Genomic DNA, 13,858 nt, shown 5'->3' on the forward strand with positions numbered 1-13,858 from the left:
TTGACATGTATTACGAAAGGGGAGGGAAGAGGGGAAGGAGGAGAGAAGGAGGGAGGGAAGGTAGGATACTTGTTTTTGTTGTCGTTTTCTTCTTCTTTTTGTTTTTTTCTCCTCTCCGTTTTGAAGTAGTAGTAGTAGTAGTAGTAGTAGTAGTAGTAGTAGTAGTAGTAGTAGTAGTAGTTGTTGTTGTTGTTTTGGCATCTTTAAACAACTGCACAGCTAAGATTACGAAAAGAGAGAGAGAGAGAGAGAGAGAGAGAGAGAGAGAGAGAGAGAGAGAGAGAGAGAGAGAGAGAGAGAATAATTCGGTCTTGTTCCCCTAGGTATTCATAACCCACGCCCATGAGTGCCGTTATCTCTCTCTCTATCTATCTATCTATCTATCTATCTATCCAACAGTATCTGTCTATCTATCCATCTATCTATCAAATTTTATCTATCTATCTATCTGTATCTGTCTATCTATCCATCTATCTATCCAATTTTATCTATCTATCTATCTGTATCTGTCTATCTATCCATCTATCTATCCAATTTTATCCATCTATCTATCCAATTGTATCTATCTATCTGTATCTGTCTGTCTATCCATCTATCTATCCAATTTTAGCTATCTATCTCTCTATCGGTGAAATAGTCTAAAAATATTTCCACGTCATCATCAGCCTTTCACTCACTCCTTACCTTATAACAACAAAGGAATGGAAAAGAGGAAAAATACGAACACGATATACAAAAGATGCCAAAAAGCGTCGTAAACCTTCACAGCCACTATTCTTCGTTATGTGTCTTCGATAAGTGTTAAAGTCAAGATATTGGTTTTTCTTTTCTTTTAGGTGGTCCCTATAGCGCCGGTAGGCTCTCTGGGGGACCTCTTGGACGGCCCCGCCCGTTAGTGGTGCAGGCGAATTTTATTTATAGTGGGTGCCGTGATGTATGACTCTTGCTTGGTTCTCTGTGGCCAGATTGCCGCCCCTAGCCTATTATATTTTCCGATTTCTAACCCACAAACCGTCTCCTGCACCACGATAACTAGATTAATTAATAGTTGTCGTCAAAACGGTTAATTGGTGATGTCTTTTTGCTGCAGTCAAGAGTCATAAGTGCAAAAAAAACGGTTAATGCTAAGAGGTTAATAGGGTGAGCTGGCAACGCTGGCTTGGTTCATGCTGCCCCCCGGTGCTCCATTTGGCGAAGTCGCTGAAGTTAAGGTTGAGTGAAGATCCGAGCAGCATGTAGGTAGGTACGAGTACTGGCGCGTCTCTCACAAAAAAACAGTAAAATCGTGGGGGACGCAAGGAGGCAAGGCGAGAAGGCAAGGCTCAAGACAGCATTAACTTGACTCTGCTACATTCCCCGCGCCTGGCTGAGTCTAAATTAAACGTTTCATCCTGTGCATTATATCGATCCCCGGTGATTAGTCTCCCCGCCGCTGCTACTTCGCGCCCAGGTGACACAAATCCAGGCGGCAGGGCGGGCCAGGTGTGCTTCACGGTGGGGCTCACTAATTACCACCTTCCTTTTCACTGCTATGCTTAAAACGGGGAGGGAGAGACAGGTAGGAAGAAAAGGTAGAGAGACAGACAGACAGACAGGTAGGTAAGGAGACAGACAGAATAACAGACAAGCAGACAGGTAGAAAGACAGACAGACAGACAAACAGAGACAGATACAGATAAGAGACAGACAGACAGGTAGGTAAGGAGACAGACAGAATAACAGACAAGCAGACCGACCGACAGAAAGACAGGCAAGCAAACAGGTAGACAGACAGACAGACAGACAGACAGACAGAGACAGATACAGATAAGAGACAGACAAATAATTAGAGACAGATAAAAAAAAAACTACGAAAACACATATATAACAATCACGTAAGCAAATAGTAATAATAATAATAATAATAATAATAATAATAATAATAATAATAACAAAACAGAAAACAAGAGAAAAGAAAACAAAGAATGAATGAAGATTGAAAAAAAAATGAATTGTAGTAATTTTAATCATGTTTTCTTTCTCCCTTTTTTCCAGGAAGTGTGTGTGTGTGTGTGTGTGTGTGTGTGTGTGTGTGTGTCAGGCCTATAGGAGCAGAACAGCAGTATGGCGAGGGTGGAGGATGCCCGCTGTTATGTCTGTCCCACCACCACCACCACCACCTCCACCTCCACCACCTCCACCTCCACCTGTCCCTCCTCATCCTCGTCTGTTAAAAAGGTAAGTCACTATACAAGATGAAGGAGTTAATGCTAGAATGTTATTGTTGTTTTTGCTACTACTACTACTACGACTACTACTACTACTACTACTACTACTACTACTATAACTGTACTCTTTTTCCTCCTCCTCTTTCAACACCTAATCGCCACTTCCACCTTCTTTTCCATTTTTTTTCTCTCTCTCTTTCCCTTTTCTCTTCTCTCCTTCCTATGCTCTCCCTTCCACATCCTCCTATTCTTCTCTCTCCACCTTGTTTCCCATCCTTTTCTCTCTCTATCTCTTTCTTCTCTTCTCTTCTCCCTACTCTCCACACCCTCCATTCTTCTCTCTAACCACATTACCACCACGACCATCATTCCTCTCCTTTCCTTTCATCCTTTCCTTTCTCTTCCCTTGCCTTCCCTCCTAACTCCCCTACTTTCCTTTTTTCCTTCCTCTCCTTTCCTTTCTCTTCCCTTGTTTTCCCTCCTTGCTCCCCTACTTTCCTTCTTTCCTTCCTCTCCTTTTCTTTCTTCCTTTCCTTTCTCTTCCTTTGCCTTCCCTCCTAACTCCCCTACTTTCCTTCTTTCCTTCCTCTCCTTTCCTTTCTCTTCCCTTGCCTTCCCTCCTTCCTCCCCTACTTCCCTTCTTTCCTTTCCTCCTTTCCTTTCTCTTCCCTTGCCTTCCCTCCTAACTCCCCTACTTTCCTTCTTTCCTTCCTCTCCTTTCTTACCATCACTCTTTCCAGGCCTGTCGAATGCTGGCGTGGGCGGCGGTCCTCTTAGCAGCGTCAGCGACAGCCACAGGTACCCAAGAATCTACAGATAACCTCACACTCTTCGTCACGCTGCCCCCGCCCGCAGACGACCCCCAGGACACGACTGCGACGACCTCTACGACGACTACTACTACAGGTCGTCCGTTCTACACCACTACTAGCAGCTCTAACTTAGCCGCTCCTTCTTCCTCCTCCTCCTCCTTCAGTTCACGAGGATTCAGTGGAGGAAGACCAGGAGGAGGAGGTGGTGGAGGAGGAGGAGGAAAGGAAGACAGAGCCGCTCTCCTCCTTCCTCCTATGCAAGATCTACAGGTGAGAGGTTAACCAAGGTGTCTCAGGTGATATTGTTTTTTTAATTAAGGATGCTGTAAAAAGTTAGTCACTCCTTATGCAGAAAAAAAGAAAAAAAATCCAGTGACACTCTTTTCCTGATCTTTCGCTTTCCTCTTCCTTTCTTGTTTTTTTTCTTCTCTAATCTTACCGTTCCTTTTTCCTCTTTCTCTTTTTTTCTCTCTCTTCTTTGCGGACAGAGTAGATTAGAGTAGATTATTGATGCTGATTGTAACATAGATGAAGGGTAGTGAGTTACTGGTGGTGGTGATGGTGGTGGTGGTGGCAAGGACAGGTAAAAGGTAGTAATTAGTGATAAAAGTCAGGAAGTTGCTATATGTGTGGTGAAGGTGTTTGTGTTGTTGATGTTGTTATTGTCGTTGTTGTTGGTGGTGGTGGTAGCAAGAACAGGTAAATAGTAGTAATTAATGATAAAAGTCAGGTAGTTGTGGTATGTGTGGTTAAAGTGTTCGTGTTGTTGTTGTTAGTGGTGGTGGTGGTGGTAGCAAGAACAGGTAAATGGTAGTAATTAATGATAAAAGTCAGGTAGTTGTGGTATGTGTGGTGAAGGTGTTCGTGTTGTTGTTGTCGTTAGTGGTGGTGGTGGTGGTAACAGCGGGTAACAGATAACAACAAAACCACATAAGTTGCTGTTAGTAAAAAAATGAGAAATAAAATAGAAAAAGAAAAAGAAAAAAGCTCAAACTCACTCCTCGCCTCGTCCGTAGGTGGAATTCTTAGCGGACGACGTGAAGGCGGCGGCGCATATCCGTAGACTATTGCGGACCACCTCTCACACCACCACCACCACCACCACTACCACCACTGCGCCGCCACCCTACCACCATCACCACCACCACCACAAGGGGCCTCGGTCAGCCACAGAAGAGGTATACCAGCCTATATGTATAAGTATATTCAGTGGTTCCTCAATGCAGTGCAGTTCAACATTATAATCGAAACATTACATACAAAAGAATAGTAACGATGATGCTAGGTCCGGTTCCTCGAATTTTCAATGCACTAAAAAGGAAGATATTGAAGTTAGGATGATGTTTTCTTGCTTTCATTGTTGTTGTTTTTATTTATCGATGTTTATTTTGGTTGTGAAAGGACTAAGAGAAAGGGGAAAAAATGGGGAAAATAAAATGCCACAAAATGTATTCGTCACATAAATTTGGCACCTAAATAAACATGTTACATACACGTTGTCTCTTAAGTAACATCTCCCTTCCCTTCACTGCTAAATTTAAACCCTTCCTGTCCTTCCTTTCGTCATTAGCTAGACCCTGGACACACCCTTCATACATTTACCCTTTCCCTTCTTTTGTTCTCCCTTGCTCCACATTCACGTACTAACTCTTCCCTTCATCCCTTCACCAGACGCTCTAATACAACCCTTCCCTTCTTCCTCTCGTCCCTAAACATACTACCACAACCCTTCCCTTCGTTTTCCCTTCACTAAAGACACTTCCCTTCCCCTCTACCCTTCACTAACACAGCCCTTCCCTTCTTCTCTTCACTGACACACTTCCCTTCATTCCCATCTTCTTCCCATCGTCATACACTCTAACACAACCCTTCCCTTCGTTTTCCCTTCTCTAAAGACACTTCCCTTCCACCCTTCTTCCGCTCTCCCCACGAACACTCTAACACAGTCCCTCCCTTCTTCTGTCCTTTCCCCTCACCACCATAACCGTTCCCTTCTTCCCCTTCGTCAGGTCACGGGGCGCAGTGCTACAGAGGGCCTCATGTACCCTTTCCCGCGCCGCACGCCCCGCCCACGCCCTCTCGCGCCCAGTATGCCACGCCCCTTCTCGTCTCCCGGTCTTGGTGGTGATGGTGGTGGCGGTAGTGGGTCCATTGACAAGGGCGGTTACTTCACGTCCTCCTCGCTCCAGGCCCGCCCTTGGGTTCTCCAGCGTCCTCCGCGGAATCTGACGAGAGTGCTGGGTGAGTGGGGGATGGGGGGATAGGGGTGTTTTTGTGTGTATAAGTGAAAGCTAGTGGTAATTGAAAGGCGCGTCAATCAGTATCACATGCGTTTAATTTGCAGGTGTGTTTGCTAATTAAAAGTGTGTCAAATGTACAGGTGTGTCGTGTTAGGCGCGTCTAATGTACAGGTGTGTCTATTATTTTCAGGCATCGAGGCGGAGTGTCAGGAGGAGAGCATGAAGATCTTTGTCAAGTTCAACGGATCCTTCTCGGGCCTCATCTACTCCTCAGGTGTGTGTGTGTGTGTGTGTGTGTGTGTGTGTGTGTGTGTGTGTGTGTGTGTGTTACTTTCAATTGTTATTGTATATTACCACCAAAGTTGCCAGACTGTCTTACTCAGCCTCTTATATTTACCGACTTCCGACCCAAAAACTGTCTCGTGGACCCCAATAAGGAGAATCACTTAAAATTATCATTAAAATAGTTAATTCCTGATGTTTCTTGGCAATAGTTAGGCGTCAGAAACCGGTAAATACTATGGTCTGAGTACGACAATCTAGCAACAGTGATTACCACAAACTTTACAAAGCTATATAACAAAACCTTACATTGAATTAAACTGAAACACCTCCTTCTATTAGATAAACTCATGGCTAGTGATGTCGGTGGGGTTAGGTTCACAGGAGCTGCCTTACATTGCCTTGCCGGCCCCTTGCAGACTCCTTACGTTCTTATGTTATTATTTTTCCGTCCTCACCACCACCACCACCACCTCCAGGCTACGCACACAACACGGACTGCGTATACGTGAGCGGGTCGGGTCGCCCCTCCTACACCTTCATCGTCCTGCACGACCGCTGCGGCACCGCCAGTGGGAACCAGGACGTGCCCGACGCCTTCACGCGGACGCCCTTGGTAAGAGAAATAGAGGCTTACATAGATTTTATAGATACTCGGTCCAGAACGTGAACAGGCCGTGGTGAATAACGCAATGCCCTAAAATTCGGCGAGTCCAGCACGTGAACACACACACACACACACACACACACACACACACACACACACACACACACACACACAGTTGGACAAATACAGATACGGAGACGGGACCACACGAGCGTAAGCCCAGTCCCTGTATAACTACAACTAGGTAAATACACACACACACACACACACACACACACACACACACACACACACACACACACACACACACACACACACACTTTGCGGTTCCCAAGTTTTAAGTAAGAAATAAAATCTCGCTCTCTCTTACCCCCTCCCTTCCCCTTCCCTTTCCCTTCTCACCCCCTCCCCCTCTCATCCCCCCCTCTCCCCCAAAAGACAGTGACCCGCAACACCCTGACGGTCCAGTACAACCCGCTGATCGAGGAGGTCTGGGACGAGCACTTCAAGGTCACCTGCGAGTACGATTACGAGTTTCGCAAGACCGTGACCTTCCCCTTCATGGACGTGACGTGAGTGTGACCTGTCGTGTGTGTGTGTGTGTTTGTGTGTGTGTGTGTGTGTGTGTGTGGGTTCTGAGTTTGACCTGGCCAGTGTGTTCCATCCTGAGTGTGACCTGATCTGTGTGTGTCCTCCATATGACCTGACCTAATAATGACCTGCCTGTGTGTGACCTGATCTGTGTGTGTCCTGCATATGACCTGACCTAATAATGACCTGCCTGTGTGTTGTATCCTGAGTGTGACCTGATCTGTTTGTGTCCTGAATATGACCTGACCTAATAACGACCTGCCTGTGTCTTGTGCCTTGACCTGACGACGTAACTTAACCTAACTTGATATAAACTGACCTGACCTAACAACGGAACATTACTTAATTAAACCTGCCTAACTTGATCTAGCCTAAGATTACCTAACCTGACATATTTGGAACTACTTGACCTAGCCTAAACTGCCATAGCCTGATTTACTGACTCATTAACTGACAAATTAACTAACTGACTGACTGACTGACACTCACTAACTAAATCACTCACTAACTAAATCACTCACTCACTCACTCACTAATTAAATCACTCACTCACTCACTTACTAACTCACTCACTAACTAACTAACTAACTAACTGACTAACCAACCAATCAACCAACCCATCAATCAAAAAACAACCATCCAATCAACCAACCAAATTTGCCTAACTTAACCTAACCTAACCTAACCTAACACGGCCCGCAGCGTCAAGACGGGCGACCTACGGGAGTTCACACTACGAGCCCCGGAGTGTAAAATGGAAATCCGTCAGGGTCTCAGCGCGGACGGCCCAAGGGTGGATGGCCCCGTCCGCGTTGGTGACCCCTTGACCTTGGTAATCTACATGACCTCCCAGCACGGTACGTAAGAGAGAGGGGAGAGTGAGAGGGAGGAAGAACATTGTAAAAAAGGGGAAGGGAGAACATTGTGGAGGAAAGAGAAGGGGAGGGAGTAGAGCATAATGAGGGAGAGAGAGAGTAAGGGAAGAAAAGAAGGTGGGGGAGGGAGGAGAAAGAGGAAGGAGAACAGGGTAGAGAAGGAAAAGGGAGGAAGCATAATGGGGAAGAAAGAGAAAAGAAGTAGAAGAGGGTGAGAAAGAGAGGGGAAAGGAGACGAAAAGGGAAGTGAAAAGAAGAGAAGGAGGAAGAGAGATGAAGGAAGTTGACCGTCGTGGAGGAAAGAGATAAGGGAATAGATCCGAATGGGGAAGAGAGGGAAAGGAGTAGAAGATGATGGAGAGACGAGGAAGGAGTATAACAGGAAAAGGAAGATGAAAAGGAAGTAAAAAGAGAACAAACCGGAAGGAAGTATTGAAAGGTAAGCTTCGTATTCTTATCCTTTTCTTCACTACTGTCCTTTTGCTACTCTGTCTATCTGTATCTATCTTTCAGTTTGTCTTTCTATCTACATCTATCTGTCTATCCCCACAGAGAACTTCGATATGGTGGTGAGCGACTGCCACGCCCACAACGGAGGCAACAAACGCATCGAACTTATTGACTCCTTTGGGTAAGCATCGAACTCATATTGACTTTTGGGTAAGCATCGAAGTGGCTCCTTTGGGTAGGTATCGAAGTCTGACTCCTTTGGGTAAACATCGAGGTCCTTGATTCCTTTGGGTAAGCATCGAACTCATGACTCCTTTGCATAGCCTCACTTAACCTAACCTTCTTCTCTCCCTTTCTCGTCGCCCCAGCTGTCCCATCGACGAGTCTCTGATCACCGGGTTCCAGGGCTCGAGGCTGGGCCAGGCCGTCGCCCAAACCAGTGTGTTCGCCTACATGAAGACCTTCCGCTTCACGGGCTCCCGGATGCTGTACCTGCAGTGTGATGTGACCATGTGTCTTGGCAGCTGTCCCGTGAGTGTGGGTGTGGATGTGGATGTGTGTGGATGTGGGTGTGTGGGTGTGGATGTGGATGTGTGTGGTGTGGATGTGGGTGTGTGAGTGGATGTGTGTGGGTGGGTGTGTTCAGCGTTTGCTTCATCCACCTGTTGTTGTTGTTGTTGTTTTTGTCCTTGTCTTTTCTAATATAGTCCACCTTACCCTCCACCCGTTGCCCTTGTTGATTCTGTTCTTGCTCTTATTGTTGTTGTTGTTTTTCTCTAGTGAAGTGCCCCCTGTCACCCTTCACTTTCCCCTCAACAGAAAACGGGACCTTGCCACTGGCGCCGGTACAGGAGACACACGCAGAAAGAAGAGGAAGAGCAGGAAAAGGACAATGAGGAGGAGCAGGAACAGGAGCAGGAGAAGGAGGGGGAGAGGAAAGAGGAGGAGGAGAGTGATTTGGACCCCGCCTCCTCTTCCGCCAACATGTCTGAAAGTCTGAGAATGACACTGGAGGTCGTTCGCGATGAGCAGATCTTCAACGCACGCAGTAAGTCAGTCAGTCAGTCAGTAAAAGGGTTAGCCAGTCTGTCAGTAAGGAGTCAGTCAGTCAGTCAGCCAGTTAGTTAGCCCGCCAGCTATTCAGTCAGTCAGTCAGTTAGTTATTCACTCAGTCAATTATTCATTCAACATGTCATTCAGATAGTCAGTCAGTCAGTCAGTTATGTTTGGCAAGCGACTCAATAACATGCTAGTCAGTCAGTCAATCAGTCAGTCAGTCAATCAGTTAGTCAGTCAGTTATGTTTGGCAAGCGAGTCAATAACATCCTAGTCAATCAGTTAATCAATCAGTCAGTCAGTCACTTAATATGTCATTCAACTAGTCACTCAGTCCTTGTCAGTTAGTCAATCACTGCTCTTTCGGCCACCTCTTCGGATTCTTTACAGGAGCAGCGAGTAGCGGGCTTTTTTTTTATTGTTTCCTTTTTTGTGTGTGCCCTTGTGCTGTCTCCTTTGCTGTAAAAAAAAAAAAAAAAAAAAAAGTTATGTTTGTCAAGTAAATTAATTAATGTTAGTCAATCAGTCAATCAGTTACCCAACAAGACGCTGCCTGGCAATGACTGCGTTTCTCCTTGCCCTTCAGGTGACCTCGACAGCGGGATGATGTGTCTCAAGCAGGGCACCTTCTCGGCCTTGGCAGGTGAGAGAGAGAGAGAGAGAGAGAGAGAGAGAGAGAGAGAGAGAGAGAGAGAGAGAGAGAGATTTACATAGATTTACATAGAAAATCAGACCACACAGACCCCATGGTCCAGACTTGGTGGTCTGTCCTTAAACCTAAGTGATTTTACATTAATCAGAAGACTCCAAAACGTTGCATTTCTACTCTAGTTGATATTAAGTTGAAGGAAGTGACGGTCGAGCTTATTTTTGAAGGAGTCAATCGTGTTACACTGGACCACTGACGGTGGAAGCTTATTCCATTCTCGCACTACAACGTTGGTGAAGAAAAATTTGGTGCAGTCTGAATTTACTTGTCTACATCTGAGTTTTACGCCATTGTTCCTCGTGCGCAAAGTGTCATCGATCATAAACAATGTTGATCTGTCTACATTCGTGAAACCATTAAGTATTTTAAAACATTCGATCAGTTTTCCTCGGAGGCGACGTTTCAAGAGAGAACATGTTAAGGGTAGAAAGCCTTTCTTCGTAGGATTTGTTGCGCAAGGAAGGGATCATTTTCGTTGCCCGACGCTGAACACCTTCTAATTTAGCAATATCCTTTGCATGGTGGGGAGACCAAAACTGTACCGCATATTCCAAGTGGGGTCTGACTAAACTGTTGTAGAGCGGGAGTATTACATCTTTATTCTTGAATACAAAGTTTCTTTTAATGAAGCCCAACATTCTGTTCGCTTTATTTGCTGCATCGATGCATTGCTGTGAGAATTTGAGGTTTGACGCGATTTTGACCCCCAAGTCTTTGACGCACTGAACGCTTTGAGTTTAACGCCGCGCATTTCGTATTCGAACTTCTTATTCCTCGTTCCAACTTGAAGGACCTGGCACTTGTCTACGTTAAAGGGCATCTCCCATCTATCCGACCAGGCTGAAATTTTGTGCAAATCCTCTTGGAGGCTTTGCCTGTCTTCGTCAGTGAGAACCGAGTTGCCAATCTTTGTGTCGTCTGCAAATTTACTAATGCGGTTATTGAGTCCAACATCCACGTCGTTGATGTAAATAATGAAGAGCACTGGGCCAAGGACCGAGCCTGAGGGACGCCACTAGTGACAGGCGCCCACTCTGAGTTAAATCCGTCGATCACTACTTTTGTTGTCTGTTGCTCAACCAATTCGCGATCCATTGGTTTACTTGACCGTCAATACCTATTTGCTTTAATTTGTAAAGTAATTTATGATGCGGGACTTTATCAAACGCTTTCTGGAAATCAAGATAGACTACGTCCAGTGATTTGGTTACGTCATAAACAGTGAAGAGGTCGTTATAAAAGGTTAATAGGTTTGACAGGCAGGATCTTTTGTTTCGGAAGCCATGTTGTGAGTCCCCAATCAATGAGTGGCTTTCAAGGTAATTCAATTTTGTCTCTAATTATGCCCTCAAGTAGCTTACCTACAACCGAAGTTAGACTAATGGGCCTGTAATTACCTGGTACTTTTTGTCTCCTTTCTATAAAAGCGTAATCAAGTTAGCCTTTTTCAAATCTGAACGGACGATGCCTTGTCGCAAGGACATATTGAATACGGTTGTGAGGGAGGAGAGTATTTCGCTCTTTGTTTCTTTCAGCAGAGTTGGATATACTTTGTCAGGTCCAGGACTTTTATTTGTTTTAAGTGAATGGAGAGCTTTAAGGACTTCATCGGTTGTTATTTCAAAATTAGGCAATGCATGCTCGAGATTTACAATAGTACTGGTGTTGGTGGTAGCGAGAGGAAGAATGTTAGTATTAAACACCGAGGAAAAGTAATTGTTTAAGAGGTTTGCAATGTGTTGGCTGTCAGTCACTAGTGCACCGTCGCTGTTTGTTAAAGGTCCAATACCACTTTTGATCGCCTTTCTGTTGTTTATGTAACTGAAGAAAGATTTCGGATTATTTTTACAGTTGGCTGCAATATTTTCTTCGTATCTACGCTTTGCCTGACCTACTAGTCTTTTTACTCGTCGCCTGGCATCATTATAAAGTCTAATGTTTTCGGGCGTGCTTTGTTCTTTCTTTAACCTGTAAAACAATTTTCTCTCATTGACTGATTGTTTAATTTCGCTATTAAACCACGGTGGGCTTTATTAGTGTTAATTCGCTTCTCGCACAAGGGGACGAATGTGTTCTGCTGAGTGAGTAAGTGATTTTAAAGCTTAGCCAGGCTTCCTCTACGTTGCCGTCATCTGATAGTTGTATTTCTGTTAGTTTTGTCGGATTTCTACGAAGTTAGCTCTTTTGAAATTGGGCACCTTTACTTTATTTTCAGTCACTGATGATTGAGCTTTAATGTCGACGCGCACTAATTTATGATCGCAAGAACCGAGGTGTTCTCCTACCGTGACACTACTGACTAGGTTATCTTGGGTTGTTATAACAAGGTCGAGTATATTATTTTGTCGAGTTGGCTCAGAAACCATTTGGCTTAGATAATTTTCTTCTAGAAATTCGATCATTCTATGTGACTCGCCTTCTGTACCTGACAGTGTCGCCCAGTCGATATGGGGAGGTTAAAGTCTCCTAATATCAGTGAGTCGCTGTTATTAAGTGACTGCCTTAAGACGCTGTACATTTCAAGGTCGTCATCGAGTGATTGCCCGGGAGGTCTGTAGGTGACAGATATATTTAAGTTGACTTTTGCAATGTTTACTCGCACGCACAAATGTTCAACGTTACTGTTTCCCGGTGTTTTGTCAGTGGGTTGCAAATAGCTTTTGACATAAAGGGCGACGCCACCGCCTCTACGGTTTACACGATCTTTGTTGAAGAGTCTGTAGCCATCTATGTTGTATTCGGAACTTAAATCAATATTTGTGGTGTCGATAAATGTTTCGGTTATAGCAATTATGTCAAAATTTTCTGTTAAAGCAAGACATCTCAGTTCATCAAATTTGTTTCTTAGGCTACGCGCATTGAAACTAAGGATTTTTAAGTTATCTAGAGGCCTGGTACTAGAGGTGGTGGTACTTGCGGGATCACGGTTACGGGGTTGTTGTGATGCACGGCGTCTATTTACACGGGCGGGGTGGAGGGACGTGGCCGTGACTCGTTTTTTGTTCGGATGACACGCACTGCTTCGTTGAGGAGTCTGGCTGCCCTGATGGGAGAAAGGTGCAATCCGTCCCTGTGAAAGAGCTCATTTGTCCATAGAAATTGTCCCATGCGTTTAGGAACTCCACGTCAAGCTCCCTACAAAGAGTCTGTAAGCGGTTGTTTAGGCTGAAGGCCTTACTGAAAAGTCGCTCCGCCCAAGTCCGTGGTAGAACTCCTGAAATCAAAATGTTAGGGGATTTAGTCTTATACTGCTGGATGAGCCTACGGTACTTCTCCAGGAGTTCCTCAGACCGGGTCGTGGTGACGTCGTTCGTACCTGTGTGAATAACAAACAGTGAATCATTAGTAGCCTGGGGGGAGATCTCCTCAAGAGCAGCAGTTATGTCGTCGATCCCAGCACCAGGATAGCAATAGTTCCGTCTTCGACGAGGAACTCTGCCGCAGAACTCAACGACCTGCTGGCGAATCATGGAGTCACCCACCAGGAAGGTGCTCTCCTGCTCGTCCTCCTCCTCCAGAATGGCAAACCTGTTGAAGCAATGAACAGGATAAATCGCTTGTCTGGCTGGCTTGGCTCCTCCATTCACGACGGTGAAGCCATCATGGTCGGTGCCACTAGCATCCTACCGTTGCGTGGTGTTGTCCGCTGGTGTCGACGGTACCGCTGAGGGCAAGGGGGCGGTTGGAGAAGGGTTTGGCACCACAGCAACGTTAGCCTGGATGAATTCCTGCAAGGAGGCAACAGTGCGAGAAAGCTCTATTATTTTATTCTGACCTGCTTCCATCTTCTCTTCTTGCTCCTGCAGTCTTGTCTCGAGATGCTGCCTGGTGAGAGAAAGCTCTATTATTTTATTCTGGCCTTCTTCCATCTTCTCTTCCTGCTCCTGCAGTCTTGTCTCGAGATGCTGCCTGGACAGACACAGTCGACAGACAGCAGAACGCCCTGTACAAAAGTGAGCTGAAGTTGCAAGTACTGCACTTCTAGGCGCCATCTTAGCTGAAATGAAAGAGATAAAACACAGAGTGAAG

The 13,858-nt window shown here is 45.4% G+C and overlaps 1 protein-coding gene across 1 annotated transcript in view; it reads left to right on the forward strand.

The window, feature by feature from the left end:
• The window catches only part of LOC126999810 (uncharacterized), a 64,247-nt gene that overhangs the window by 46,967 nt on the left and 3,422 nt on the right, over positions 1-13,858 (forward strand). The window contains exons 2-12 of the mRNA XM_050862806.1: positions 2,948-3,289; positions 4,036-4,197; positions 5,029-5,260; positions 5,450-5,533; positions 6,021-6,157; positions 6,587-6,720; positions 7,442-7,596; positions 8,167-8,245; positions 8,433-8,595; positions 8,884-9,112; positions 9,707-9,763. Coding sequence (XP_050718763.1) covers positions 2,948-3,289; positions 4,036-4,197; positions 5,029-5,260; positions 5,450-5,533; positions 6,021-6,157; positions 6,587-6,720; positions 7,442-7,596; positions 8,167-8,245; positions 8,433-8,595; positions 8,884-9,112; positions 9,707-9,763 — 1,774 coding nt within the window. The remainder of the gene's footprint in view (positions 1-2,947; positions 3,290-4,035; positions 4,198-5,028; positions 5,261-5,449; positions 5,534-6,020; positions 6,158-6,586; positions 6,721-7,441; positions 7,597-8,166; positions 8,246-8,432; positions 8,596-8,883; positions 9,113-9,706; positions 9,764-13,858) is intronic.

The sequence above is a fragment of the Eriocheir sinensis genome, chromosome 17 (assembly GCF_024679095.1).
Source record: "Eriocheir sinensis breed Jianghai 21 chromosome 17, ASM2467909v1, whole genome shotgun sequence".
Classification (NCBI taxonomy): Eukaryota; Metazoa; Arthropoda; class Malacostraca; order Decapoda; family Varunidae; genus Eriocheir; species Eriocheir sinensis.